Source organism: Aulonocara sp. 'chitande type north' Nkhata Bay, linkage group LG16, assembly GCF_057382095.1.
Source record: "Aulonocara sp. 'chitande type north' Nkhata Bay isolate Kocher_YH1m ecotype deep benthic linkage group LG16, A_spYH_male_GT1.1, whole genome shotgun sequence".
Classification (NCBI taxonomy): domain Eukaryota; kingdom Metazoa; phylum Chordata; class Actinopteri; order Cichliformes; family Cichlidae; genus Aulonocara; species Aulonocara sp. 'chitande type north' Nkhata Bay.
Genome location: NC_141359.1, coordinates 24,357,567 through 24,385,355, shown reverse-complemented (window position 1 = coordinate 24,385,355; position 27,789 = coordinate 24,357,567). Strand labels below are relative to the sequence as shown.

General features: G+C 39.9%; 1 protein-coding gene across 1 annotated transcript; it reads left to right on the top strand.

Moving 5' to 3' along the window:
* The first annotated feature begins 74 nt into the window (after positions 1–74).
* Positions 75–27,789, top strand: map3k20a (mitogen-activated protein kinase kinase kinase 20a). The gene is made up of 20 exons (XM_086266541.1): positions 75–209; positions 1,671–1,860; positions 4,034–4,121; positions 7,510–7,611; positions 9,158–9,223; positions 9,314–9,342; positions 10,296–10,433; positions 14,260–14,346; positions 15,274–15,348; positions 15,425–15,531; positions 17,540–17,675; positions 23,532–23,576; positions 23,671–23,701; positions 23,809–23,948; positions 24,055–24,117; positions 24,205–24,294; positions 26,149–26,265; positions 26,405–26,479; positions 26,581–26,731; positions 26,827–27,789. Exons 2-20 carry the CDS (start codon positions 1,702–1,704, stop codon positions 27,540–27,542), a joined length of 2,415 nt encoding a protein of 804 aa, XP_086122667.1. The 5' UTR covers positions 75–209; positions 1,671–1,701; the 3' UTR covers positions 27,543–27,789.

The window sequence follows — 27,789 nt, the reverse complement described above, 5'->3', positions numbered from 1 at the left end:
TTGCCATCAGTATCAAAAGCTGGATGCTGTCCAGTTCAGCTGGCTGAAAGTTGTGCAACCAGTGAAACCACACTGGATCGGGGAAATCAAGCGACGTCACGTGAGATTTCCCGGAACTATCCTTTCTTTCGCAAAGTTTGTCTTGTGCCCGGTGCTACCTGCGTGGAGGAACAGCCGCTCCGGAGCGCCAGCCTTCACACTGAATGTCGGTATGTGTGTTTCGATAATGTTCACCAGTTATCCAATTAGTCTCAATGAGCAGTTTCGACATAGGCTCACTGTCCAGCAGATTAAATATAATGCGAGTCTTGTTTGATATTAAACACACATTCGTGCAGATGTGTTGATGCGGGCTGTTGAGTGTGACGTGGTGCATTAATATAAGACTGTTATAAACATGTAATAATAACAAAGTAATACCGCTTTAAGTTTACTCCTAATGTTGCTCATACTGTATCTAGTTGTTGTTGAATGTTTTGAGCAGTGAGTTAACCCTCACTCAGGTATTATCTGCATCTCATACACAGCATAGTAACTGAGTAGGGGTTAGATTGGTTAAGATTGTAACATCTGCATATAACCACACTTTTAGCTGTGAAGAAGTGACACAAAAGCTGACCTCGCTGTCTCAGTGATTAATTCATCATTTAGTTGAGATTACAGTGACTACCTGTGGTTTGACATATGGCTGTCAGGCCTTATTGTTGCGGCGCTTGCAGTCGTGTTTGCTATTAAGTGAGAAACTGCCAGCGATGACTGCAGGAGTACTCCCGTATCCCTGTAACCCTGGCTTCTTGAGTGGTCAGACAATACTTGGGGGGCTGGTCCACTGAGCAAATTGCTGCCAGGCTAAGTATAGCATGAATACAAGTAAATCAGCAGAGAGCAATGGCTCCCCTCTGTGACAATGGTGGCATTTCCCGTTGTGATGGATAGTAATCCCAATGAGGACCCAGGTAACAGCCTTTTAAAAGCCGTAATTGCTCAGCTGTAAATGGGAAACCTATGAACAATAGCAATGCTATAATTTCCTGTAATGATGGAATTATTTCTTTACAAGATGCTTTTATGTCGCTACAGACAAACAAAAGGATATGATAATAAATCTGTGTGGTGTCCGGTTTGGAAGCATTATACCACTAACCCTGGCTTACACACACATCATCATGTTTGGCCTCAACACAAGCAAGAAGAGCTCATCTTTTCTGTTAAATAGAGAAAGAGAATATGTGGATCTCTCAAGGTGTTTTTGTCTTGAAACAAAAGAAGCTTTTATTGTCAAAATTGTATGATCTCCCAGCTTGTTGTCCTACTTGAACCAAACCTGCTGGAGTAATCTGCGACTTTAGCTGCATGATCCCAGCATACCAGACATGCCTTTGTCCTTATACAAGCAGAGTCTGGACCCTGAGTCCATTGCTTACTGGTACTGATGAGGTGGACTGTATGTGTAAAAGTGGAAGAGACAGGGGGTGGTAGTTTAAAATGAGCGATATCACCCTGCAATGCTCAATCAACCGATGGCAAAGCAGCCTCAAACCTGCAGCCACACTCACAAATGGTGTTTGACAGTGAAGCTTCGCTTTGATGGATTAAGTTTGTTTTACCGCAAAGGATTTTGTTGTGAACCCAACTTCCTTCCTTTCCCGTAATCCCCCTCGCTCTTTTAGGAGCTGACTTGGAACTGAGTGCCATTATGAGATGATGTCTCCCAGCTCGTCTTTCGTGCAAGTCAATTTCGATGACATCCACTTCTTCGAAAACTGTGGTGGCGGCAGCTTTGGAAGTGTGTACCGGGCCAAGTGGATTTCCCAGGACAAAGAGGTGGCGGTGAAAAAACTGCTCAAGATTGAAAATGAGGTAAGAATCTTAATTACCTGGATCTTTTTTTTTCATATATATTTTTAATTGTCAGCATAGTAATCATTTTAATTGCTATCCCATTTAGCGAGATCTGGTGACTTCTGTACCCATCACTCATGGTCATTATACTCCCCCTCTCTGAGCAGTGTGCTGCGAAAGAAACATTATAGCCAAATGAAAGAATGTATTTGGTCCAATTACAGCAAAGGCTGCTCCTGAAGTGTCTTTGAAAGCACAGGCCTATTGTCTTAAAGACAAAACAGAATTATCTTTGAAATCTTTTCAGGGAAATCGTATTATGTGTGTCGGCCTGTGATCGGATGTTCAGAAAATTGTTCATTGTTTCTTTTATGAAATTGTAAAAGATCACAGATATCCATTCAACTTCACTCAACTGTTGGGGAGAAGATTGTTCAATGGGAATAATAATGTAATCCTTGCACGTTGAACCAGATGTTCCTTTAATTATAGTGTTTGGTTGCGATTAAATGAGATCGTTTTATCAGGTTCATTCAAAAAAAAAAAAGAGGTTACACATTAACCTTTCTGTGCCACGATTATGCATTGATACGTCTTTGTATACGCTCCAGAAGACTCCATAGGACCATTGGCGTCCAGTCAGAGTTTGAGAGCCATGCCACTGAGTTCTGTAAAAGTCTGAAAAAGTCAAAGTCTGCTTTGACCTTTCCTGTTGGGGCATCAGGATAACCAGCAAGTTCTCACTTCTGCTTTTTATTAAATTCTTTTTTTTATGAATTCACAAATGGTGACTCCTTCAATCATCCACTTTAAGTTAACTGGGTTCTAAATGGATTGCAGTAAATCTTATACAAGCACTCATTTCTAGGTTAGGGTGGTGGAGCTTTTATAATCAATTTGAGGAAGTATTTTATGCAGTTATCAGGTCATAATTTTAACTTTTATACTTTGGGATACTTTGTGGTTTGGTGTTAATAACAGTCATGTGAAAAAAAAGTTCTCACAGGACTCTGTGCAGTCCTTTGAATAACCAAGCATTAATTCCATAGGAATTAAGAGGTTAAACAGCAGCCAAATGCACGTAACAAAATGATCATCAGCAAGTGTGATCAACTCTATAAAGTTAGAAGTTTTGACAGTTTGCTTGTTCGGGGCATTCAGGGATATGCCGCATTCTTTCCAGGACCAGATGTCCCAGTGAAATTACCCCAAAGTCAGATTACGCAGTGCTCTGACAAAAAGTAAAAAACCCAAGAGCTGTATTTCAGACTTTACAGACCACAGTTAGCATGTTAAATCTCAAAGTTCGTGAAAGCACAATTCAAAAAAGTCTGAACAAATATGGCTTTTTGGAAGGATCATGAGGAGAAAGCTTCTTTTGTCTAAAAAGAACATGGTAGCGCAGCTTAGGCTTGTACGATTGTATCTGAACAAACCACAAGACTTCTGGGACTATTTTTGACAGAGAAGATGTTTGGTAATGTTACATGTGTACGGTGAAATAGAGTATATCAGCATGAACACCTCATACCAACTGTCATGCATGGTAGTGGGAGGGGTGATTTTTTAGGTTTGTTTGCAGCTACAGGAAATGAGCACCTTGAAGTCACTGAGTTGATCTTGAACTTCTCTGAATACCAAAGTATTCTAGAGTCAAACATCAATAAAGTTGGGCCATGCAACAGGACAACAGCAAAGGAAAGAATGAAGGTGTTGCAATGTCCAAGTCAAAGTCCAAACCTCAACAGCAGATTTGTCAAGAAGTGTGGTGATACGAAAGACTGATGAAGTCATACAGAAAGTGATTATTTTAAGCTATTGCTGTGAAAGTTGGTTCTGCAAGGTATGTCATCATGAGGTGTAGTAATCAAATATGTAGCTTGTTCGTAAAAGAATGTAGTTATCTGTAGCATAGTAAATATGCTATAAGGAAAGTATACTCAGTGCATGAACGGTATGTGCAATTCTGCTATGTACATGCTGAATAGAGTGTGAATGTTGTCATTTCCTGAGACTTAAATGAACCTTTGGTAAAGGTGATTTAAAGATAAAATATTACTTCACACACACTGAAATCATGTGTGTACTAAATTATTGATCCAGACTTCATTTATTTAAACTCTAATGCAAATAAGGCTTCTATTTTCTCTTCTATTCTCATGAAAATTCCTTGTGTGTGTTCACTGGTCAGGCTGAAATCCTCAGCGTCCTCAGCCACCGCAACATCATCCAGTTTTACGGCGCGATTGTCGAGGCTCCCAACTATGGAATTGTCACCGGTAAGTTTATAAATAATGATGCATATTTACAGCAAAGAAACCTCAGTGAAAAACAGAATACAACAGAGCCACCAGATAACATCATGATAGAAAAGGCAGCAGCCAAATCTGTTCGCACCAGTTGCTCAATGTAGCAGAAGTTTCTATGGAAGTGTGAGTGAATGCCAGAGGCCTCAGGATGTGCACACATTCATACAGTAGTTGTGTGAGCCTGTTTTCAGTTTTTGTCTAGGTCAAAGACCGAAAAGAATAAAGCCTCAAATGCTCGTGTAGCTGTGAACTGTTGTAAACAAGGGGGCCCATCATGCTCGCATCTATCAGGGAATCCTGCAGAAAAGTCGTTTAAATCGAGCCCCAGCTCAAAAATGTGCCTAACATATTGTTCGACCTTCACTGCAGAATGGTGTATATGGAGTTTGACTGTTAAATGTGCCTAATGGTGTCGCTCAGTATAGGTAGAAAGGATGCTATTTTTAGGCTCGTAATGTAGTTACTCATTCGATATAAAAGATTAAACTTCGCTTTGCTTCTAGTGGTGAACTGACACCTAGAGTTTCGGTTTCATTGTGCTACTATGAAAAAAAATGCCCATGAGATTCAGGAACTGCTGCATGTTTGGAAATCCTGGTTCTTCCCTTCATCCATCATCTTTCTAATATGTTGTCTTTGCTTTGACAGCTCACTATCTGTTTACGAAACTGTAAAAAAACAAAACAATGAATGAATGAGTGAAACACCCTGACTCACAACAAACATAAGGCATCAAATATAAGATCTTTGTTCTTCTGAAGAGGAAAAATGATAAAGCAGTAGTTTACATGAGTCTCCACTAAATACTTCAAATCGCTTTGAAAGTAAAGCCACGGGATGCAATGCACTTTTTTTCTCTCTCTATAAAACATGGCTCTATTTAATAAGTGTGCGGCGTTACAAACAAGTGAGAGAGACATGCTAACAGATTGTGGTTTTCTGTATTTACCTTTATGCTAATGTTTTACAAGGGTGTTGCATTTCCTCTGCAGCTTGTAATATCTAATAATGAAAACATGTCAGAGCGATTCATGATAATCTTTGTTGTCCTGGAAAAGAAATTGAATCTTTAGCCATGGTTGAAGACCAGGCCAACTAATATTATGATATAAAAGGAAAGTTAGGAAAAACAAAATAATACAACAATAAAAAATATTTTACAAAAAGTAATAAAAAAAAAATTGCACTTTTAAAGTTTGTTGACATATGAGAGAACAAGAGGTAGTTAAATGAACAAAAGATAACAATAAAACAGTAAAATTCTTGATCAACTTCAACTGAAAGATAGATCCATCATTGTCAGCACCGGAAACAATTGTTCTTTAAAAGCTACATTTTATTGTGGAGTACCTCAGGGTTCCATCGTGGGTCCCATCTTGTTCTCTCTGTACATGTTTTCCCAGTGTCAAATGAGCCATAAAAATATCTCAAGAGAGATTTCTCATGCACTCATTTCTACTACTACCTTAGTTCTGCTGGACACTGAGGACTTTCTCAAAGCAATCAGAAAGGAAAGCAAAATTTTTTAAACAGTTTAGATTATTTCATGCAAATCGAATTTCTTTTGACCATGCAAAACCTTCCTGTCATCAACTGCTGCTAGCCACATTCCACTGTCCCTTATTTACAAGGGATTGCCACAGCGGGTAGTTTTGCATGTTTGATGTGGCAAAACTTTTGACCTAGATTTCCTTCCTGATGAAAATCCAGGATCGAACCGGGATCTTTTGTGTGTTAGGTGAAGGTGTAATCTACTACACTATGGAGTCAGTAAAATGTTATTACTTAAATTATTTTGTGTAGCGCAGTTATGTAAAACCAAGTCCATACTTTCAGTGTAATTATTTATCTGTAGACGTTATCTAAGTGTTCTAAGTGTCTCTCATATAGAAGTGTAGAAAGACCTTTGATATTCTTAAAGAGGTGCTCTTTCACACACGGATATTTGGCTGCATCAGAAAGAAAACTAAGATTATTATGAAAAGGCTAATCAGGCCTAACCACATTTTGTAAAATGTTATTCATTTGCCATTTTCTATGTAATAGTGTTAAAAAAGAAAAAGCACAAAAGAATCAGAAATCAAATCAAAGTTTAGTGGAAAAACGATCAGTGCACTCCACTCCTTTGCAGGATCGGTTGTACTACAGAGTTCCGAAAGGGAAGGTTTTGTTGTCAAGGAGTAGGTTGTGGTCTCTATTTAATAAGGCAGAATCTAATTAGCAGCAGATAGAGGGAAAAAAACGTTTGCCGTGCTCACATTCATCATCTCTGTTATGACTGTGTTGACACACAGCATCAGTTCCCTCTTTCTCGCAGCCACTATCTACAACCTATCTGAGATACCTGATTGTCTCTGTTGACCTGCAGGAGTTTAACAATAACTGCCGTCACTCAGCGGCTTCATAAACCTGATGAATTATAGGAGAGTATTGTTTCAGGGTTAAAGTACATTTGCCAGTTACAGTCATTTTAAGGCGTTTTTTTTTTCCTTCCACTGATTAAGACTCTGCCGTGACACTACGCTAAACTGAAAGTGCATTTTACATTGAAGCTGGCACAGATTATCTAAGGAATGTGGATGGGTGCAAAGTGCAGAAGGAGACATGTATTTGCAGTTGAACTAGCTGCATGATGTCTCACACATGAGTTTGCTTGTCCATTTTCATTCAGTTTTTCCTGTATCAAAGTCAAAAAGCAAACAAAAAAGGGTCAACAGGAAACTCTGGCTCATAATAATAATAAAAGTCCTCGGTGTATTTTATGGTTGTTAATTATGTTCCTATCTCGGTGCTTGTGCGTGTTTACAGTATTGTGTTGGGATATGATGGGGTTATTGCGCACAAATGGAGGGTCCCTGCTGTTTAGCTGGTGCTTGTTTATCTCTGTTGAAGGACTTTACTTCACAAGATTGCCTCTGTCTACACATAGTAAAGCTTAAAGTTTGTGTTCCTGTTTCAATCTTTGTTTCATCATAGTTGTCTTTTAGTGTCGTCAGCGGTCTTATGAAGGAGATTTTGCAAAAGTCCACATAATTTGCAAGTTTCATACATTTCTAATGGCCCATTAGAAATGCACGAATCCTTTGACAACAGAGCACGAGCAACTTTGTGTTGTAGACATTTAACAGCCATGTCCGGAGGGGACAAGAGAGCTCGTTACGACTGGTGCTCACCCACAGCGTCAAGCCGTAGCAATCTAGCGAGACACTATGAGTGGTGTGGCCGAATATCCAATTTGTGTTTGCATAACCCTTTCGCATACTGCACTCATATGCATGCTGTAAAACTCGTTTTACCACTGTAACATCATTCATTTTTATTCATTAAGCAGCAGTATAAAGTTTTCGTGTTTCCTCAGAATATGCAAGCGGCGGCTCACTCTATGATTACCTGTCCAGTGATGTCAGTGAGGAGATGGACATGGGGCAGATCATGACATGGGCTGCAGAGATCGCCAAAGGTAAACTTCAGATGTATCTTACTAGTAAATAACAGCTGAAATGTTGTGAGATTGATTGATGAACTTGAAAGCTTAATTCTTACTTAAGGACGGTAGTAAATAATTTTATTTTATTTCATTTTATTTATTTGACAGTTATTAAAAAAAACAACGGAGTTAGCTCCATAGAATTTCTGGCCAATTCTTAGAAATGCAGCTTATAGAATAAAATGAGGTATATTAAAAAATAAAGAGACACACAATTTAACACCCAAAGTAGTAAAATGAATACTGATATTAGAAGTTTTTTCTTAGCTTGTTATATGTTAACCAGCCATACAGTAAATAGATCTACTGCATTAGCAGCAGTCTTGCAGTTCAGTTTTGTAGTGATCTGCTTGAGCTGTGTAGTCATCCTTCATGGAAATATAAAGAAAATGAGTCAACAAGGCTGCAGGTTGCAGCTCCATGCCTCATTGCTCATTGCTGATATACAACAGGCATGCTTTAAATGACAATGTCATTTAAAGCATGTATTATCTTCTCATCAGAGCAACTACAAACCCAATTTCCCCAAAATTTGTGATGCTGTGTAAAATGTAAATAAAAATAGAATGCAGTGGTTTGCAAATCTCATAAACACATATTTTATTCAGGATGGAACAAAGAAAACACCGGATGTTTAAACAGAAAATGTGCCATTTTAAGGAAAGTATTAGCTCATTTTGTATTTGATGTCAGAAACACGTCACAGAACAGTTGGGACAGAGCCATGTTTACTACTCTGCACTGTCCTGGCTTTCTTTAACAACACTCTGTAAACATCTGGGGACTGAGGAGACCAGCTGCTGGATTTTTCCAAGAGGAGCGTTGTCCTGTTTTTGACTGATATTAGGTTCTAGCTGCTCGACAGTCCTGGCTCTCATCGTGTCGTATTTTTTAATTTCATGATGTTGCAGATATTTTAGTTGGGGAAAGGTGTGGACTTCAGCAAACGGGCTTTTCTCTATGAAGCCACACTGTTGTAATAGCTGCAGTATGCCTTTTAGTATTGTCCTATTAATATATACAAGACGTCATTGGGTGAGAGCATATGTTGCTCTAAAACCTGTATATACCTTTCAGCGTTGATGGTTCTTGTCCAGATGTGCAAGCTGTCAATTTCATAGACGGCGGTGCACAACCACACCATCAGAGATGTAGGTTTTTAGACGAGGCACTGACATTCCTCCTCATCTTTAGTCATCTTCAGTTTTGTTTTTCAAAAATGAATTCATTTTTTTTATTTCAAATTTGGATTTATCTGACCACAGAACAGTTTTCCGCTTTGCCTCAGTCCATTTTAAATGCCCTTTGACCTAAAAAAAGACGGCAGTTTTAATGTTAATGTAGTTCTGGCTGAGGTCATGAAAATCGAAATATGGTTTCATGAGATTTGCATATCTTTGCGTTCCCCTTTTTATTTATGTTTTACACAGTGTCCCAATGCTCGTGTTATTAGGATTGTAGTTTCCAAATGAGTTTTTATTAATGTTCCTCTGAAAATTTGTCTTTATTTCTGCTTCAGGAATGCACTATTTACACTCAGAAGCTCCTGTTAAGGTGATCCACAGAGACCTGAAGTCCAGGAATGGTAACTGACCACGACACGAGTTTACCAAATTTAATTTCTTAAATATTTTAAGTAAACATCTGCATTTACTGACTTTTTTTTCTCTTTCAGTTGTTTTATCTGCAGAGAAAGTTCTCAAAGTAAGCCTTTTTATATAACCTATGGACTGAAACCTAATCTCAGATGATCATAAAATAATTGGAAATAATCCGAATTCTGTAATCATAAAATCTGGTCCTTTCCAGCCACCTTGAAACACCTCCAGGCACTTTTTAGGACAAAAACATTATTCAAACAAACTTTGATAAGGTGGAAAAAAAAGTGTTTACAATGTTGAATTTGTCTTAAATTTAAGTTTTAACAGCTTTTCCTGACTGAGAAATTGTACCTTGTTGCTGTGGCTCTGTTGCATAGATTTGAATTCAGGGTTCTTGGAGTGCCATGTCTCACTTCTACAAACTCAACCTGCTCTTTGATGTGATGGCCCTGTTAGCTAAGGATTCACATTCTATTCAGTGTTAAAAGAAATATAAGCACGAAATCCTCATTTGATATTTTCAGCAGTATACGGACACAAGAGGGCAGTGACTAACTTGGCATGTTCAAGTAATCAGGGACAGTGTTACGGTGTTTCTCGCCATAGGTGGATGAGATTGAGAGAAAGGAGATCCTCTTTGCTGATCTGCTGCTGACCGGTGACCAGTTCTTCTCTGATAAGACTTAGATAGATAGACACAAAACCAAAGTTGATAGTAATTGTGTTGGTACAGTATGTGATTGCTTTAAGAGTCCTGCAAAGTACATCCACTTGTAAATCTGCCAAAACCTTATGTTATATATGTCAGTGCTTTGAGGCTTTTTCTGTATCATAGAGACATTTAATTTGCCTGTGGCGTCACAGTGACTGAAACATACGATGACTCCAGGAATAATTATATGATTACAGTGCTGTAGATTTGTTGCATCAGCAGCAGGTGAATCTAAATCTGCATGCTGCTATTGATTGCTATATTTTAAGTGTGACACAAGGTTTATGAATGACAGGTTACTCTGGATACCCAAATAAACATTAATATTATTATTATTTCTACAGATCTGTGATTTTGGGGCATCTAAGTTTGTCACCCACACAACGCACATGTCCTTAGTGGGTACGTTTCCCTGGATGGCTCCGGAGGTGATCCAGAGCCTGCCTGTATCTGAGACCTGTGACACCTTCTCCTACGGAGTAGTAAGTGGCAAAAAAGAACCTGAGTTGAAACACACACACACAAAAATGGTAGAAAATGCTGATTTCAGCTAATTTAATTACATGTACATTTTCCCTTGTAGTGTTGTTGCATAAGTACAGTGTAAAATGCTGAATGTAATGGAACCTGGTGAAATTAAATATGCTTGAGTGTTACATCACTTTATACAGAGCACATTTTCCTTAATGACTAATTGTTTGAATAAATAACCCGTCCTTGCTTTATATCTATTGAGGGTGAAGATTTTTTTTTTATTGCATTTTCATAAATCTGATGTTTACTTTTCATCCTCAGGGCAACATAAAGATCTTTAGGGGTGTCATAAAACCATCGTGTATGAATTAGATCATTTGGACACAAAATATACCATCTGTTTCCTGTTGTGTTTATGATATAAATATAGTTATGCACGCTTTAAACATCTAAACAATTTCATAATAATATACTTCTTCTATCTCAGTGCCAAAAATGTTTGGCATCTTAGCCCTTTGATTTTTATTTTTTATGTTTCAGTTTAAAAAAAAAATGAAATAGTTTTGTCTGGTTTTCTTCTTTCTGGTCTGAGTTTTGCCGTTTTAAATGTAAGCCCCGTGAAGCTGGAGCTGGTGCCATTTTTCTGTATAGTTACCATTTATTCGCCTCTATTCTAAGGTTAATAGAAAAGTCTTAGTGTTCGTGTCCTTTTGCCCTCCCTTAACACATAACATCCTAAGAGTTAACAGTTAAAGTTTATCACTTGCAGTCTCTGACTGTTTGAACAGACCTGCTTTCTCCTCCTGTCCTGCTCACCTAGCACCTAGCCTCTCCCATACAGAGCAGCGTAGTCATTCAGAGGACAATTTTCTTACTTCTACACTAAAATCAGCTTCCTGGGTTTAACAAGAAAAGAGCGGTTGGGTAATAGCAACACATTTATCCGCAAGTATTTTGTTAGAGATCCTAGAGGTTTGTAGTGTCGTTATTAATCCTGAGCTGACTCATTCCTTTTGATGTGTCACGAAAGACGTCAGACCGAACGTAACGCTAACATTGCACGCACACAATTTCTGTTGCAGTAATGTTGTTACGTCTTTTTAATGTGACCTTCTTGTATTTGTTGAATGCTGCCTGTGTGTTTGTAGCTTGTCTCAACCTGTTATGTGGCCACTTCTTCTCACTGTGACGAATTTAGATCATAAGCCTGTTTTTGTCCGGGAACCGGTAACTCCAAATGGTATCATAATGAAAGATGCAATAAGCTTCTTATAAGAACCACAGACCAAACAGATAAATTTACTGAACATGAGCGAATTTTGGCAAACTAAACTTTTTAGGAGCTACCATGAGGGACCTGTTTTTGAAAAGTGAAACAAATGAGGAAGCGTTGATTCCAGAAAGTTTATTCACTTCATCCAGATGTTTCTTCAGTGGAAGAAACATTTCATCACTCATCCAAGCGACTTCTTCCATTTCTTTCAGCTGACTGCAGATTTCCCCGACCTTATAGCAAGTACAGTTTCATAAGGATCTGTTTATACGGTTGGGGGAATTTGCCGTCAGCTGAGACACATGAAGTCACTTGGATAATGTTTTGTCACATCAACAGCGTTGCATCCAGGTAAAATGGATCAACTTTCTGGCATTGAGAAAGTACTTTAAACCTGCATTCTTGCTTGTGGTTGCAAAAAGAAATTTCATAGAAGACTTTGGTCAAATAACTACTTCTTCCTTACTTTTATGACCTATGGCGGGGGAAAAAGACACTTTCTCAAAGAGTTTATGGTTTCATTCACCAGTTAAAGAATTTACTAAATTCTGGTCCCCATTTGAGTCAAAAAGGATTATGACGAAGGTTGTGCTTCATACTGGGCCTGCTTTTGGTACCTATTTCAAATCCATCTCTCACTCAACACGTGCATTTTTAAAACACTGAAATGGAGTCAGCCTAACAGAGAATCAGAATCAGAATCAGAATACTTTATTGATCCCTGGGGGAAATTATTTTTTGTTACAGTGCTCCATTTTAAACCAACATTAAGACAAGACAGACAATACGCTAACTAAGAATAGTACAATAAGAAGTTGGGATATCTCTAATGAGTGATGTCACAGTGGCTTTATCCATTTGTTTTGTGAACTACTGGCCAGTGGGCAGTGTGGAGACCTACGCTTGTGAATGCAAGAACGAGGCGATGTAGGATCTTCAAATTGATACCATAGTAGTATCTACTAAAAATCTTGAACGAGTTACAATCTCTGTGACCTTGACCTCAAGGTCAGAGGTTAAGTTTTCTGAAAATCAAGGCCACGTAGGATTTTGAAATTTATACCATAGGTGTGTCTACCAGGAAGCTGAGGGGTATTTTCCTCGTATATTTATGTACTGTATGATTATATTTTATAAAGAGTAAATGTAAAGAAAATAACAAATAGCAGCACTCTTTCAAAGAGATGAATAATTAGACACTATATCAAAACTGATGACAGCTTTAGGCAGAATCAGTGCTTAAAGGATGCCATTGTGAACGCGTATAACAGAGGTCCTTCACAACAGGAGTCTTTGAAGAAAGTTTCTTTTTGCTTCTTTTTTTCCAAATCTGTAAAGTTGAGCAAGAATCTATTGGCTCATAGAGCAGGTCAAGGCCATTTCATTGGAGCTTTGTACCGCCTGCTAGATTTCTGTTATTTCTCATTCAGTCTCGTGGTAATAATATAATCAAAACCATTGAAAAGGTGTTCATTATTGTACTTCAAAGATCACAGAAGTGAATAATTCACCAGGAAGTGCAGCTAAAAGCCTGAGGTCAAGAAGTTGGAGCCAATTTATGTTATTATTTTTTTTTTTATCTTTTTTTTAGAGGAAACATATGATTGGCAAGCTTTTTATTTCAGTCTAAAAATAAGATTTTATCAAATAGAACGAACGCAGTCGACCAAATAGCACTAAAATCTCTCAAGAGGAAAAAAACAAAAAACAAAATCAGGCAACCGGTCCCATTGATGCTTTTCATTTGAACATTTCTTCTCTCTAAGTGGAAAAAAAACAGCATTTGCGACCTTTGCAGGATTACAGCCTCTTAGAAACTTAGTGTCGAGAGTAATTTGGAAGTCGTTTCACTATGGAATCGCTTATCGGTTGCCCCAAAGTGGTTTTGAAAGTTGCTTTCACTATTATAAAAGATTGAGTCACTCTGGTAAAATGCAAACGCATTAATTAAAATTATTTTTCCTTGGATCTATGTAGGATTTTACAATCTGCCGTTGGTAAAATTACCTCAGCAGCCGTGAGTTTCTCGCTCAGACGCCTGCACGTTCATCTGATTTCTGTAGTCAAATACATACGTGTAATTAGACACAGCTGTCAAGAAGCATACATTTAGGAATGTGGTATACATATACAGTCTTACTCTTTGATGTTTGAAAGCGGCGCTCCGCCACCTTTTCATTATGTGGTTTTTAAGATGTTGACACAGGTGATTATTTCTGACACTAGTGAAGCCCAGCTGAAAAGAAGCTGACTTATGAAGGGAGTACTTCAGCGGCCCAACAGCATTTAAATCATGCGTGATTCTTTTTTGATGTTTTTAATGTTTCGTGTGGTCTTCAAGGGAAATGCATAAATGTTTTTAGTGTTTTGCTATGAATACACATGCTATATAAACAGAGGGTATTGATATATTTATGATATTTCTGTGTAATTCAACCATGTGGTGATGGGTAACAGCAGCAGATCCATGCTTATCACGGCTCATGTGTACATTCACACATGTAGTGTGCTGTTGTGTAATTTTACAACACTGTTACCTGACTCTCTACCTTCTGTGACAGGTGCTTTGGGAAATGCTCACCCGTGAGATACCATTCAAAGGCCTGGAAGGCTTACAAGTGGCCTGGCTTGTGGTTGAGAAGAATGAGGTATTTTACTGCATGATTACATGAATGCAATTCTGAAAGGAGAAGTGAAACTGGCATATAAAAATATCTAAATAAATAAATGAAAAAGTAAATAAATGACTTACCGAATAAATCAATAATCCACTAATTACACCAGAATAATATTAGAGGTTTAATTAATTTATAACGTTATACTTGTTTTAATTTCCTCTTGTGTTTAATTACCTTTGCATCAATAACCCTTTTCCAAATTATAAAAAATAAAAAGTTCAACTTTGATGTATGCCAAACTGAAACGCACTTTTATTCAGAGTATTAACAACAACAACTAGTAATAATCAACACGTAAATAATCATTACTGGGCTTAATTTTTGGCTAGGTTAGCTAAGCGCCTCTGGGTTTCGGGGACCCCCGTTTGCGACAGTTGGCTGCATCCTTTAAGATGCGTTTTCCCTCCTTTGGTGGGTGTCTGAAGCATTAGGTCAGCGGCGACTTGTACCCTACAGTATTCAGGCAGTGCACACACTGAATCAGCTGCAATTGGTGGAACATTTTGGCAGTATAACAGGGTGTTTTGCCATATTTTGTCAGGACTGAATGCAGGCCTGGCAACTGCTGTGGGGAGCAAGGCATGATGGAGATTAGGCAGTAGGTGGAAAGTTGACGAAAATGATACAGTGTGAATGAGTCTTGGCCTCATTCACATAATGATGCCAGGTGTACTCAATAAAATGGTCACAGGTGTATTTATGTGTATCTTTATTTTTTGATTATGGCAGTTGTGATCCTTCATATAGAGCAATAATTAAATGCTTGACAAACAGGAGACCCTTTAGGACAAAGGCAATCTAACAGACACAAGAATGGTATTGAGCTTCTTATCTAAGTTAGCATATTAAGGTTCCTTTAAAGCTGTTCTTTCCTCTGCCTGTGTGTGTGGGGTTTAGAGGCTAACCATCCCCAGTGGCTGTCCTTCCAGCTTTGCTGAGCTCATGAAAAAGTGTTGGGCAACAGAACCAAAAGTAAGTTGTACAAGCATGCAAATATGAAGCAGATATATGAATTATATACACTGCTAATGGTTTTATGTTCATTTAGGAGCGACCAATGTTCAAGCAGATCCTCTCTACTTTAGAGTCCATGTCTAATGACAGCCAGCTTCCTCAACAGTGCAACTCTTTCCTTCACAACAAGGCTGAATGGAGGTAATGTGATCAGCTATTCTTCAAACCCAGTAAATGTATTTATAACTGTCTTTTTTTTCGCCGGTATACTGCCTCAGTGTAGGGAGATGTGCGACTGTTTTCAAAGAATGATGTGGAAATGTAGCTGACGGGGGCCGTGAAACACAAAAAAGGACTTGAGATCATGCATATAGATCTTTAATAATCACACTGATAGCTACATAAAGACATAAAAAACCCCCAAAGAATCATCCATCTGGATATACTTCCTCTCTTTACCCATAAGACCCTAAAAATAATCACCATCTTTTTCAAGTAGAAGTGTTTAATTGGCCTGTATGAGCAGCTGGAGGTTTGGTGGTGTTCGGCACAGCCTGAGTCTCAGCTGTTACTTTATTCTCTGTCTGCCTCTCCCCGGGCCTTGTCTGCGCTTGGAGTTTTTTTTCCTCAGAAGTTGTGTTGGTGTTATTGTGTCCAGGCAGCCATCTGCAGGTGGAGCAGGTTGAAGTAAATCTCTGCTTGAAAACAGAAAGCGACAATGTGTTTTGGCCCAAGAAGTTAGATCCGGCAACATTAGAGGGCTCAAAGTGAAAGATGGCACCTCCAGTCGTAAAAAAGCGATGTTGAGAAACCTGTTGTACCTGTTTCTAGCTTCCCAGGTATCTGTGTTACCAAGAAAAGCCCAAATAGTTCTATTTTTATAGATGCTATTTTTGGCTCTTTCCTTCTTAATATTTAACTTAAATTGAAAGATTTTGAGTTTCATTTTAAGGTTCATATTCTTTCCTGTTTTAGCTGTATTGTTACATTTGTCACATTTACATAATGGACCTGAAGTGCTTGTGTAAATTAAAAATGAATGCATTCTCCCTTCCAAGTACAATAACTTAAAAATACAATAACGTGACTGCTGGATAATACCAGTATGTAACTGTATGCACCTGAGATGTGGGGCTGGAAGCTGACACGTGGTCGATTCCTTCATTGCTAGGATTCACACGCTGATTATTTCAGTTTTAAGTATTTTTTTTCTATAAAAGGTTTTTATCTGTTTATAATGCTCACTGAGCAGGAAGGGTCAGGGCAATGCCAAACGTAGAGGCCTGTCAGTACAGCGGGAGGCCGTAGAGCTCACTATTTGTGAAGGAAGTGGGTGGAGGAACTGGAGGACTGGGAGGAGTAAGTCATGGCCTTCCTGCCTGGGCTGCATTTGTTTATGAAAAGAGTGTGGGAGTTTTAGCGGGCCTGAAGTTCAGCATGGCTTTCTACGATACATTGCGCAGCCCCACCTGCTGGGCAAAACAAATCCCAACATGCTTTGTCCTGCACTTGGTATTTAAAGTGTCGGCGTAACTCGTAATCACCTCCTGAGTGCAGGGCTTTAGTTTGGATTCATTTTAATGTTGTGTCACTGGATGCTGTCCTAAAACTCTCTGTCTTATTTTGTGGTTATATTCTTTATTTTTCTCACTCTACAAATCCCCTCAAAGACCAAAAGCAACAGTGGAATGATTCTTCTCACGAATTTCACTAAAGTCAGACTGATATATTGAGATTGCCAGTGGATTTCTCTTTTGTTCCCTAATCGTCTTTCTGAAATGTGATTTGTCAATAGAACTCGGAAACCAGAAAACTTCCCATACATAACAATATTATCCTTTGTTTGTGGTTGCTGTCAGTTATACACATATTTAAGAAAAGAAAAAAGAAAACCTGGATTATTATTGAGCCACTTCGTTTATTCCTTCAAACACATACCTTGTCCTGCTGTCATGAATAGTCTAACTGAATGTAGTCCCAGATCCATTGGATGTTCGATCACTGCTTTACAGAGGTTCGTTAAAAACTACAGGGCAGCTGTTTTTGGAAATTATGTAAGGAGTGAGCTCAGACTGAGTGGTGCAGACTGTAGGGAAGCCAGAAAATAAAGAGACATGGTTTAAAAAAAGAAAAATGTTGGTTTTGGTTTTTATAAGAAAAATCCAGCCATCCTTAAATGTTAACAGTTTTCTCCTGCTGTATGATGAAGGTGTGAGATTGAAGCTACACTTGAGAGACTTAAGAAGCTGGAGAGAGACCTGAGCACTAAAGAGCAAGAGCTGAAGGAGCGTGAGCGGCGACTAAAGATGTGGGAGCGCAAACTCATCGAACAGTCCAACAGTCCGGTGAGTTCCTCATTATCCCCTCTTCACTTTGGTCCACCTTCACCTTCAGGACAGCCGCATCACTTTGTGAAGTGGTCTCGGCGGCAGCACGTCGACTCTGCGCTGTTGTTCACGTTCGCGTTTTCATGTAGAGGCTTATTTTCTGAGCTACCTTCTGAAGTCCCCTCAACCTTATTCTGAAATGAGAAGGAAAGTAGAAGAGTATGAAACAGAGTTGTGAACATTTGCATCGTGACAATAAAAAATTACTATTAGATTGTAAGCATCCAGCCTCTGACATGACAGTCACAGCTTTAATTCTATTCCTTTTTCTGCCTTTTTTGCATCTAACATCCAATGCAAAACGATTTAGGGCTCAACTAATGATCATTTTTATTACTGACCAAAATCTTATCAGCCCACAGCTCCTCCACCAGCAACTGAGTAGCCAGAATTGGCACACACATCTGGGGTGATCGTGGCTCAAGAGTTGGGAGTTCGCCTTGTAATTGGAAGGTTGCCGGTTCGAGCCTCGGCTTGGACAGTCTTGGTCGTTGTGTCTTTGGGCAAGACACTTCACCTGTTGCCTACTGGTGGTGGTCAGAGGACCTGGTGGCGCCAGTGTCCGGCAGCCTCGCCTCTGTCAGTGTGCCCCAGGGTGGCTGTGGCTACAATGTAGCTTGCCATCACCAGTGTGTGAATGGGTGGATGACTGGATGTGTAAAGCCATACAAGTACAGGTCATTTACCATCTTAGGCCCCTGAAGTTTCTCATCTATATTAGAACATCATAATGTTGTACTAGAGGGACAAGATGACCCATTTTTAGCATTTATACAGCCTTATATAATTAAATAATTTCATGATGATAAGTCAAAGTCAAAGTCAACTTTATTTGTCGATTCTGCCACATGTACAGGACATACAGAGAATAGAAATTGCGTTACTCTCAAGCCCTAGATAAATAGCAAATGAACATAACATTTCATTTATGTCCAAAAGCCTTGAATTTTTGGTATATTGTGATATCATCATGTTGCTTAGTAATCGCCTACCAACGTTAAAATGATCCAGCTTGTCTGGGGTTCCCAGAACAACTGAGAGATATAAGCTTTCCAGCTTGTCCTGGGTCTTCCCCCTGGCCTCTTCTTGTTGGGACATGCCCAGAACATATCACCCAGGAGGTGCCAAGGAGGCATCCTTGTCAGATACCCGAACCAGATCATCTGGCTCCTTTTGATGTGGAGGAGTAGTGGCTCTACTCTGAGCCCCTCCTGGATGGCCGAGCTCTTCACCCTAAATTAAAGGGGGAGGCCAGTATCTGCAAACATGTTCGTGTAGTCACTACCCAGCGCTCGTGACCTTAGGTGAGGGTAGGGGAGTAGCTCGACCGGTAAATATTACACTTTTATGCTCAGCTCTCTCTTCACCATGACAGACCGGTACAGCATCCGCTTCACTGCAGTCGGAGCACCACTGCTTCACACTCGGCTGCAAACTGCTTCAGTGCAAACTGAAGCCCACCACTTAATGAAGCCAACAGAACCACATCATCTGCAAAAAGCAGAGACGAGATTCTGAGTCTGCCCAGGTGGAAGCCTTCCACCACTTGGCTACGCCTAGAAATTATGAAAATTATGAACATAATCGGTAACAAAGGGCAGTCCTTTAGGGAATCCAACACCCACTGGGAACGAGTCCGACTTATTGCTGGCTATGCGGACCAAGCTCTAGCAACGGTTGTATAAGGATCAAATGGCCCGTAGCAACGGGACACGGTCAAATGCCTTCTCCAAGTCCACAAAACAAATGTAGACTGGTTGGGCAAACTCCAATGCACCCTCAAGTATCCTCAAGAGCATAAAGACCTGGTCCAGTGTTTTTTGTGAATGATACCTAGTCATTTGTCTTAACCTATATATGGCCATGCATCAGAATCATGCACATGTTAGATACCTGGAAGCTGTCTCTCCCACATAGACAACTCACAATTTCTTTAACAAGTCAGTTGAGCCTTTGAATAAACTGCATTAAACGTGCTTCTTTTCTATGTGCTCTGTCGTTCTGCTGTCCTGTTAACTTCACTTTAAAATTTGGCTTCTTAAATTATTTTATTAAGGGTTCATGCTACGTCCAAATGGGCAGAATCAACTTTTGGGGGTTTTAGGGTTCACATTGTTGATTTTTCTCATTTACCTTTTTCTTTGTTATTTACTTCTATGTCTCTTCTTTTCTATCCTGTTTTCTTGTCTTTTCCCACGGTGTCCCTGCTTTTGACATCGTCCTGCCTCTCAGCTGTTCTTACCTCTAAAGATAAGTACTAATCCGTGCTTTCAGTCTGTGATTGAGGAGTCTTAATAATTCACAGATGTCTTCTCATATCACAACCTCTGGTAATGAGTATGTGAGTCTGCAGTCTGTGATAGAAGACTTGAGGCTTTATTGGCTGGCCTGTCCTGCACTCTAACATGCAGGTCAACACGTGAGTCGAGCAACTCCTCCAGGTCTGTGAGCTGTGTCAACATGACAGTGGAAATGGGACACTTCCTGTGGTCTGATGACACTGAATGAACCCTTCAAGTGTTTGGTATTGTTCCACCTGCATCCATCACATAGTGTGATCTCACTGAATATAGTGGGGGAAATAATTATTTGATACCCAGTTGGATTTGCATATTTTCTCACTTACAAAGAAATGAACAGTCTCTAATTTGTGTGGTAGCTTCATTTAATGGAAAGAAAAAAAACATATTACACAAAGATTATAAATTGATCTGCTAATTGAGTGAAATATTATTGATCTCCTACAACCCAGAATTCTGGCACCTATAGATTGGGTGTGTGCCCATTTGACATGCTGACAACAATCAATCAATTAATGAATTACAGCTACTCCTGATCTCAACTTGTTATGTATATAAACACACCTGTTTATATACATAAACACACCACACTATAAAGCACACCTGTCCACCACCATGGCCAAGACCAAAGAGCTTTCAAAGAGACAAGATTGCAGACCTGCAGAAGTCTGGAAATGCCTATAAGACCATATGCAAGAAGCAAGAAGTGGCGAGAAGGGGACAATTATTGGTGCAAAGAAATATAAAATGACCATCACTTGCCCTCAGTCTGGAGCTCCATGCGAGGTCTTTCCTCCTGGAGGATGATCATGAGAAAGCTGGTGGATCAGCCCAAAAACAGGAGGAGCTTGTTAATGATATGAAGGCAGTTGTGACAGCCACCAAGAACACTATTGGAAGCACACTACGCTGTGATGGATTGGAATCTTGCAGTACTTGCAAGGTGCCACTGCTCAAGTAGTCACATAGACAAGCCAATCTTAAGTTTGATCAGCAGAAATGTTGAGTTCCCAAGCAACAGCCATAAAACCTAAGGGTTTCGAGAGCTTCTGTAAAATCCCTCCCCGGATGTGTGGAAACCTGGTGACCAACTGCAAGAAATGTTACGGGTTTTTCCACCAGGGTACCAAGTCATGTTATGCTTGTGTTATGCTAGTCATGTTATGAGATATTAATAATCAAATACTTATTTTAGACAATGATATGCAAATCAGCTTATAACTTTTATGTAATTTATTGATTTTTGGTTTGAAATTCAGTTTCTCTCCATTAAACTAAAACTACCATATAAACTAAAAACTGTTCATTTCTTTGTAAGTGAGCAAACTTACAAATTCAGCAGGGGATCAAATAATTACATCCCCCACTGTATATTACTGGTGTTGTGAAAGCACTAATATGAACAGCTTGTTAAGTTGCGTTATTAATTATTCGACAATTATTTCATTAATCATTACTTTGTCACACCATAAAAGAGCATTTATTCTGCTTTATAAGCTGCGTTCATGATGTATTTCCACCACATATGGCGCGGGAACTTGGTCACAATTATAGAACATATTTGAAGCCCTCCACCTGTGGATATTATGGATGTAATTTGCCGTATGCCTAATGTTCTGGATGTATAGTGCCATGCTGTGAAGAAAGAGCCATGTGATCCAGTTGCCTAGAGAAGGCCAGGCTTTTATGATGAAGTGACATTTTGCTGACATTAAGATTGGCCAATTTGTTCTGGTTGTGGTGGAGTGCAGTTGTTGAGACACAGTCTCTTACCAGGATAAGAAAGTACATGTTTTTTCCTCTGAGTGACCCAGGTTCAAAACAGTAGGAGAGGGACTTTGCTGTGTGGCTGTCAGCTTCATTCTCTCATTTTACTTTTGAAAACAGGTTTCTTCCTAAGGCCTCCAAAAAAACATGAATTTTCAGCCAAAGAATTTACATTTTAGAGCTTAACAAAGTAACATCTTTCTATAGACGCCACGCTGTATTTATCCACACAAAATCACGTCTCAAGAGCTGCTCTTTACAGTACAGAAAATCATATTAGCATTAGTGTTCACTTAGGTATTATGCCTCTTGTGGGGGAAGGACATGCTTCCTTGAGCATAGCCCATTAAATTGTCCCCTTCGCTTGTTATAATCAGTCAGTCTCATGAGGATGTAATCCTCTGTATTCCTCTGTTGTTGCTTGTTAGCTTGTTGCCATGAGCTAATAATCCTGTACAAATATTGCCTATCCTCTTGTGCCATCAACTCGTAGACATATTACACTAGACATAACAATCAGCATTTTGTGTTTTTCCATGTGAAAACTTCTTATTTCCTTTATTTTCCATTATAATAGTGAAACTTCTTCATCTGATTTATTTTCCTGTTAACAGATGATTTTCTTTTGACTTTCTCCTAATCTGCCTTGGCTCGATTTCATTACTTTCCACATCTGAACAATTAGTGACTAATAAAACAAACGTTTTGCCATTAAAATGATATTAGTTACATTTCTATAGCTAGTATTAATAAACGTAATGATAACAGAGGATGGCTTTTAGTGTTTTCATTTAAAAAAAAAAGAAGTAAAATATGCATTTCCTGTGGCCATTTTTCAATCTTTTGTTGAGACATTAACTACATGCTTCTTTATAGGTATATCCATGGCCTGACTACCCATCATCCACTTAGTCCACATGGGGGCACAATTGTGTGAATTAAACCCAACTCAAAGTCCTTTTCTCCTGCATGTTCCACATATAAATCTTAAAACACAAAGACTGTATCCCCCATTTCAAATTTTTTAGATTTAACCACACTTGCCAATGACGTGCCACACGAGCATGGCTGCTCATTTGTGAGATACAATGTGGCTTTTGAAGAGTGATGTTAAGTCACTCCAGTGGGATTCTGGCATTGGCTTAGTGTTTCCGAATCTGTTTACTTCTGAACTGCATTATAGGAGGAGGCGGAAAAGCTCTGTAGGGCTGAGTGGCTTTATGAGGCAGCAGCCTCAGCGACTGTCGACTGAGCCTGGCATTTAGTTCATAATCCGAGCTGTTACAGGATGTCGTGGGAAGAAGACAGTGAATGGGGGATTACTCATTCATTTAGACGTATTTTCTCCAATTTCCCATTGCATTATTTCTGTCATTACACACCAGTCTCATAATCACAATGATGAAATCTTTATTTTGGCTGGCAAGTTTCTGCCTGATTGCATTTAATGAGCAATAAATGATTTTTTTTTTTCATTCAAATAGATCACATTAGATCAGTCAGATGGGCATTTCTGTTGGATATAGTCCATTATGGCTACATCCAGTCTTCTTAATCACAAAGCACAATAACTGAAAAAGTAATGGTTTCAAAGATGTGGACAAAAATATGGATATTTTCCATTTTAATAATATTTACTAGTCTTGTGAGTTTTACTTTGGAGTTCTGGCCTTTTTTAGATGGACACATGATGCCTATATCCAACCACATTCTGTTGCTTTGGATTAAATTTGTCTTGTCTTCGCAGTTGCTCCCCACGTTGGACATATATACCTGGACAGAGGAGCATGTGGTTGGTATCAGTGTGTTTTTACTTGCAGCCATTTAAATTGTGATACAGTCATGATTGCTATTAAAACGATTACATCGTGATTTTCTTCCTTTAGTATTTCTGGATGCAGCAAATATTTGGCGCAGGTTTGTTCATTTACTTTCTAAACAGTTCAGATCGTCTTAAATGTTTTCTGTTTCGCATTCTTCATTCTTTCCGCGCTCGTTTCAATGTTTGGTTGTGTCTTTGCCAGGAGACAGCGCATGTGACATGCAGCTTTATGCGGATCTGTTTAAAGAAAACCACATCACCGGACGGAGGCTGCTGCTGCTCACAGAAACCGACATGCGGGACATGGGGGTCAAGTCCAAAGGTCACGTCATGCACCTTAAGGCAAGACACTGTTAACCATTAACCGAAAACTTTTACGGGGTATCGGCAGAGCTCTCTGATATTTGGCTCTGCGGTGAATTCAAAGGGAATTTTTTTCTTTTTCCAGTGTGAGATCGAAAAGCTAACTAATGATTACCTCGGGTTCGTCCACTTCCCGCCACTGCTGAAGGTATCTTCATCTGTTAGACGTGTTACATTTTTATTGTCACGCACCTTTTGGGGCTTATGTTTATGTGCTTTTGTTTTCTTCCCCAAGGATGAACTAGAAAAGGAGGTGGAGCAGAGTAAAACTGTAAATCTGGAGCTGGTGTTTGGGTACCACTGGAAACCAGCAACAGGAAAGTCTGTAAGTCTGTCAGAAAACACATTCAAACACTGACTCCAACATATTTTGCAGCTGTGAGCAAGCGATGAAACCCAAAAAAATAAGAATATCACAAAGAAATGTTTTCTGCTTTGAGCATTTTTGGCATAATTGATACTTTCTAAGGAGATATAGAGACATGCGATTGAATCGGCCCACTACAACTGAAGCTGTTTGTTCTGAGGATTCGTGATGGCGGCTGTTATGCTGACCATTCAAGGCATCACTAGACATGTATTAAACCAGACAAATAAACATTTCAGGCTCAGCCATGTACCACATCCACCTCGACTTGCTCACAGCCCTTTGTTAGGGTCTCAAACTGTGGAGAAAGGGTGGCTCTTCACTTGCTGTTTGAATTTAATCAAAAATAGCCCATTTAGCCAGAAGTCATTTTCTTTTAAAAGGCAAACGTTATTTAATCTTTCAGCTGTTCATTGTCCCATCATAAATAGTCCTCTTTCAGTGTGTTCGGCAGGGCTGAAACGAGCCTGCTAATTGCCTCCCATTTCTTCTGACATGTGGTGGTTTAGTGGGTAGAAAACACAGCAGGGAGAAGGAAACAGGAGGCTGAGAAAATGAGAGCTAATTATTTTCCCCTGCCTGGTGTCAGGTTCCGTGTCAGCCTTGTTTTTACAAACTGGAAGGTTTTTTGCACTAAATAAAACAAACCCGCACTGCATTTTTTTCTTCGCCCCTCTTTGCTGGCGATGTCATGGAAGCAGCTGCACTTCTCAAAGACAAAATGAGGGCCTGCGATTGTGCGGCCACCATCTGACAGCCACTGAGGGTCCCCTACTAATGAGGATATCACCGTGCAGCCAAGTGAAAGGTGCTGAATTATGTATGAGTTGTCATTAGACGCACTCGGGTCCTAGGCATCATTACCAGACATTGTTTCTGCTGGAGTGATTAGACTAGCATAGACCTGGGAGCCCCGGTGCGACCGTCCAGGCCCGACACCAGGCCAGCGTTGGGCCACTGGTGTGTTTCTGAGCCAGAGGCTTGCTCAAGCTTCCCCCTTTGAGTCATTTCCAGCCCCCGGGGACGATGAAGGAGAGGGCGAAGGCTCCTCAGACGAGTGTGTTAGTGCCACTCCTCTGATGTCTTTCTCTGTGATCACTACACAATGGATTGGCCTGTGCCATGAACCCTGTGTGGTTAAGCAGTGACCTGTAGCTTCCTGGCAGCTTTTAGGGATTGGCGAAATCATTACGTGCGTCGTCAGCATTCAGTATGCAGAAGAAGAGGGCTGGGGACCGCTTCGATTTGTGCCTCCCCAGTTTGATGTGTGTCTCTCTGCAGCAGTCCATGAGGAGAAAAAAAAAGGTTTTATCAACTAAAATCAGACAGTTTCCTGCTCCAAAAAATTAATCCTGGATTCTGAAAAGGCCTAAATGTTTGGAATTTAGAATAGCGGCATGAAAATATTTGCTGCTGATTTTTGTTTCCGTTTCTCTGTTAGAGTAATTTAATGAAATGTGCCGAATTTGAGGTATATTTATGTAGAGAACCTAATTCCATAAAGATCAGTCTTTTAACTTAGGTTTGCATTGCTGTAGACATTACATGCAAACTGCATTTTACATGTATACTCTGTCTTTTCTCCCCTTTGGTCTGCTAGCAGTTTATTTTAAAAGTTTTATTTCATACTTATCTGTCTTCACCCACAATGTGAGGCTTTCTGGCCACTGTCATTCAACTACCTGTAGGTTGTGCTGTTGGTTTATATACAAGATTTACCAAGTTCTCCACACAGATGAGTGAAATTAAAAACTTTTACATCTATTGTCGCTGAGACCTACATTATCTGACCGGCAATTATTTTATTTCAAGGACTGCAAATGGAAAATGTACATGGAACTCGACGGCGATGAAGTCGCTATAACCTACATCAAAGATGTCATCTTTAACGCCAACAGACAAGACGTTGAAATCCTGCGGATGACTAAGGTGCCGTCAGAAACGCATTTCTGTAACACATCTAATTGCTTTAAATGTTTTGATTGGTGCATTTTAACCTGACGTATTGTGGTGGTTGCAATTGTCTATTTTTTGTTTTTTTCAAACAAAATAATGTTTTTCAATGCAGCCACCTTTTGTGATGGACAAATGGGTCACTGGGCTACAGGAGAACCAGAGAGTGGACTATACCGTCAATTATGAGGTGGGTCATTTTAGCAGCTGCAGTTTGAAAATGCATCACACAGGCAGTCACGCACAATCATGTTTAACAACATACATTAAATATCACTACTTTCACTTCAGAATGATGTCAAGTCTCCCAAGTCCACCAGACACAGCTGCTCGATGACATGGAGCGTCAATGGTGGACGAGACGAGATCAAGACTGTGGAGCTCGTCATTGAAACAGCCCCAGCTAGCACAGACTGGAACCTCAAGGACAGATCAAACCGCGGTAAATATTTATTATTTATTCATACCGTTTTTTTAGCGGAAAAAAAAAATTATTCATATAGGAGGTGTATATGAGGTACGTGTTTTCTGTTTTAGATACTGATCCAAAGTGGATGTACAGTGTAAGACTGAAGCAGATGATAGCCCAGAAATCCCAGCCGACGACTGCTGCTCACACTGCCTTCACGAGCTCTGATGCTCGCACTCTGCCTCAGTTCCTGTCTGCACATGAAAGACATGTGTCTTCTTATGCTGCAGCTGTGCGCCGCTCTCCAAACCGCGTCAACTCTTCTCACTGGGCCGACTCACGCAGCTCCTCGCCAACTGCCAGCCTGTCGGCCAAACTCTCAACGCTCTATCTGGGGTCAAAGGGCAGCAGTCCCTCCAGCACTACGTCAGAGAGCACCTCAGACAGAGAGCGCCCGCTCAGTGCAGGGGCAGTGCATAACTATCGCAGAAATAGCAACACGGGCAATACATTTACTGTGGGTGGGGTGCAGGGTTGGGGTCATACAGAGAGTAGTGGTAGAGGTGGACATGCTCATAATAAAGGTGGCAAAACCCCCCGACATCCATGGAGACCGCCGTCCAACAATTACAGTGCCAGACCACAGAGCCGCACACCATCGATACCGGGTTTATTGTCTGTGACACAAAATGCCAGTGAGGAAAAGGAGGGGGGCCAAAGCAGTGACGGAGGGTGGATCAAAGTGGAGCGTCATAAGAGATTACCACGGCAGGACAATAAACAAGTCAGAGGTCGACCGAGGAGGGGGGGCAGGGGAGGGCGCGGTGGTGGTGGAAGAACTTAATGTAGGCCACACAAGAACTGAACATGTTACACACTGAAAAGGTTTTACACATGGATTATGTCTGCTCACATGACATAATTAGTAACTGGGATTTGTATTTTTAAAAAATGAGCTTATTTGTTCACGTATTTTTAAAAACGACAGTGTAGTCTGTGATTTTTGCAGATGACATTCAAAACTGTGGTTCGCATTGAAAATATGATGCTATTTATCAATCCTAAAAATAAAGATTTAAATTTTAACTACA

What these genes read in the sequence shown, in the direction of transcription:
- map3k20a (XM_086266541.1), top strand. Translation starts at nt 1,702, where the DNA reads ATGATGTCTCCCAGCTCGTCTTTCGTGCAAGTCAATTTCGATGACATC. An exon ending in GTCACGTCATGCACCTTAAG is followed by an intron (nt 23,949 to 24,054) that starts GCAAGACACTGT and finishes TTCTTTTTCCAG; the next exon opens with TGTGAGATCGAAAAGCTAAC. An exon ending in ACTATACCGTCAATTATGAG is followed by an intron (nt 26,480 to 26,580) that starts GTGGGTCATTTT and finishes CTTTCACTTCAG; the next exon opens with AATGATGTCAAGTCTCCCAA.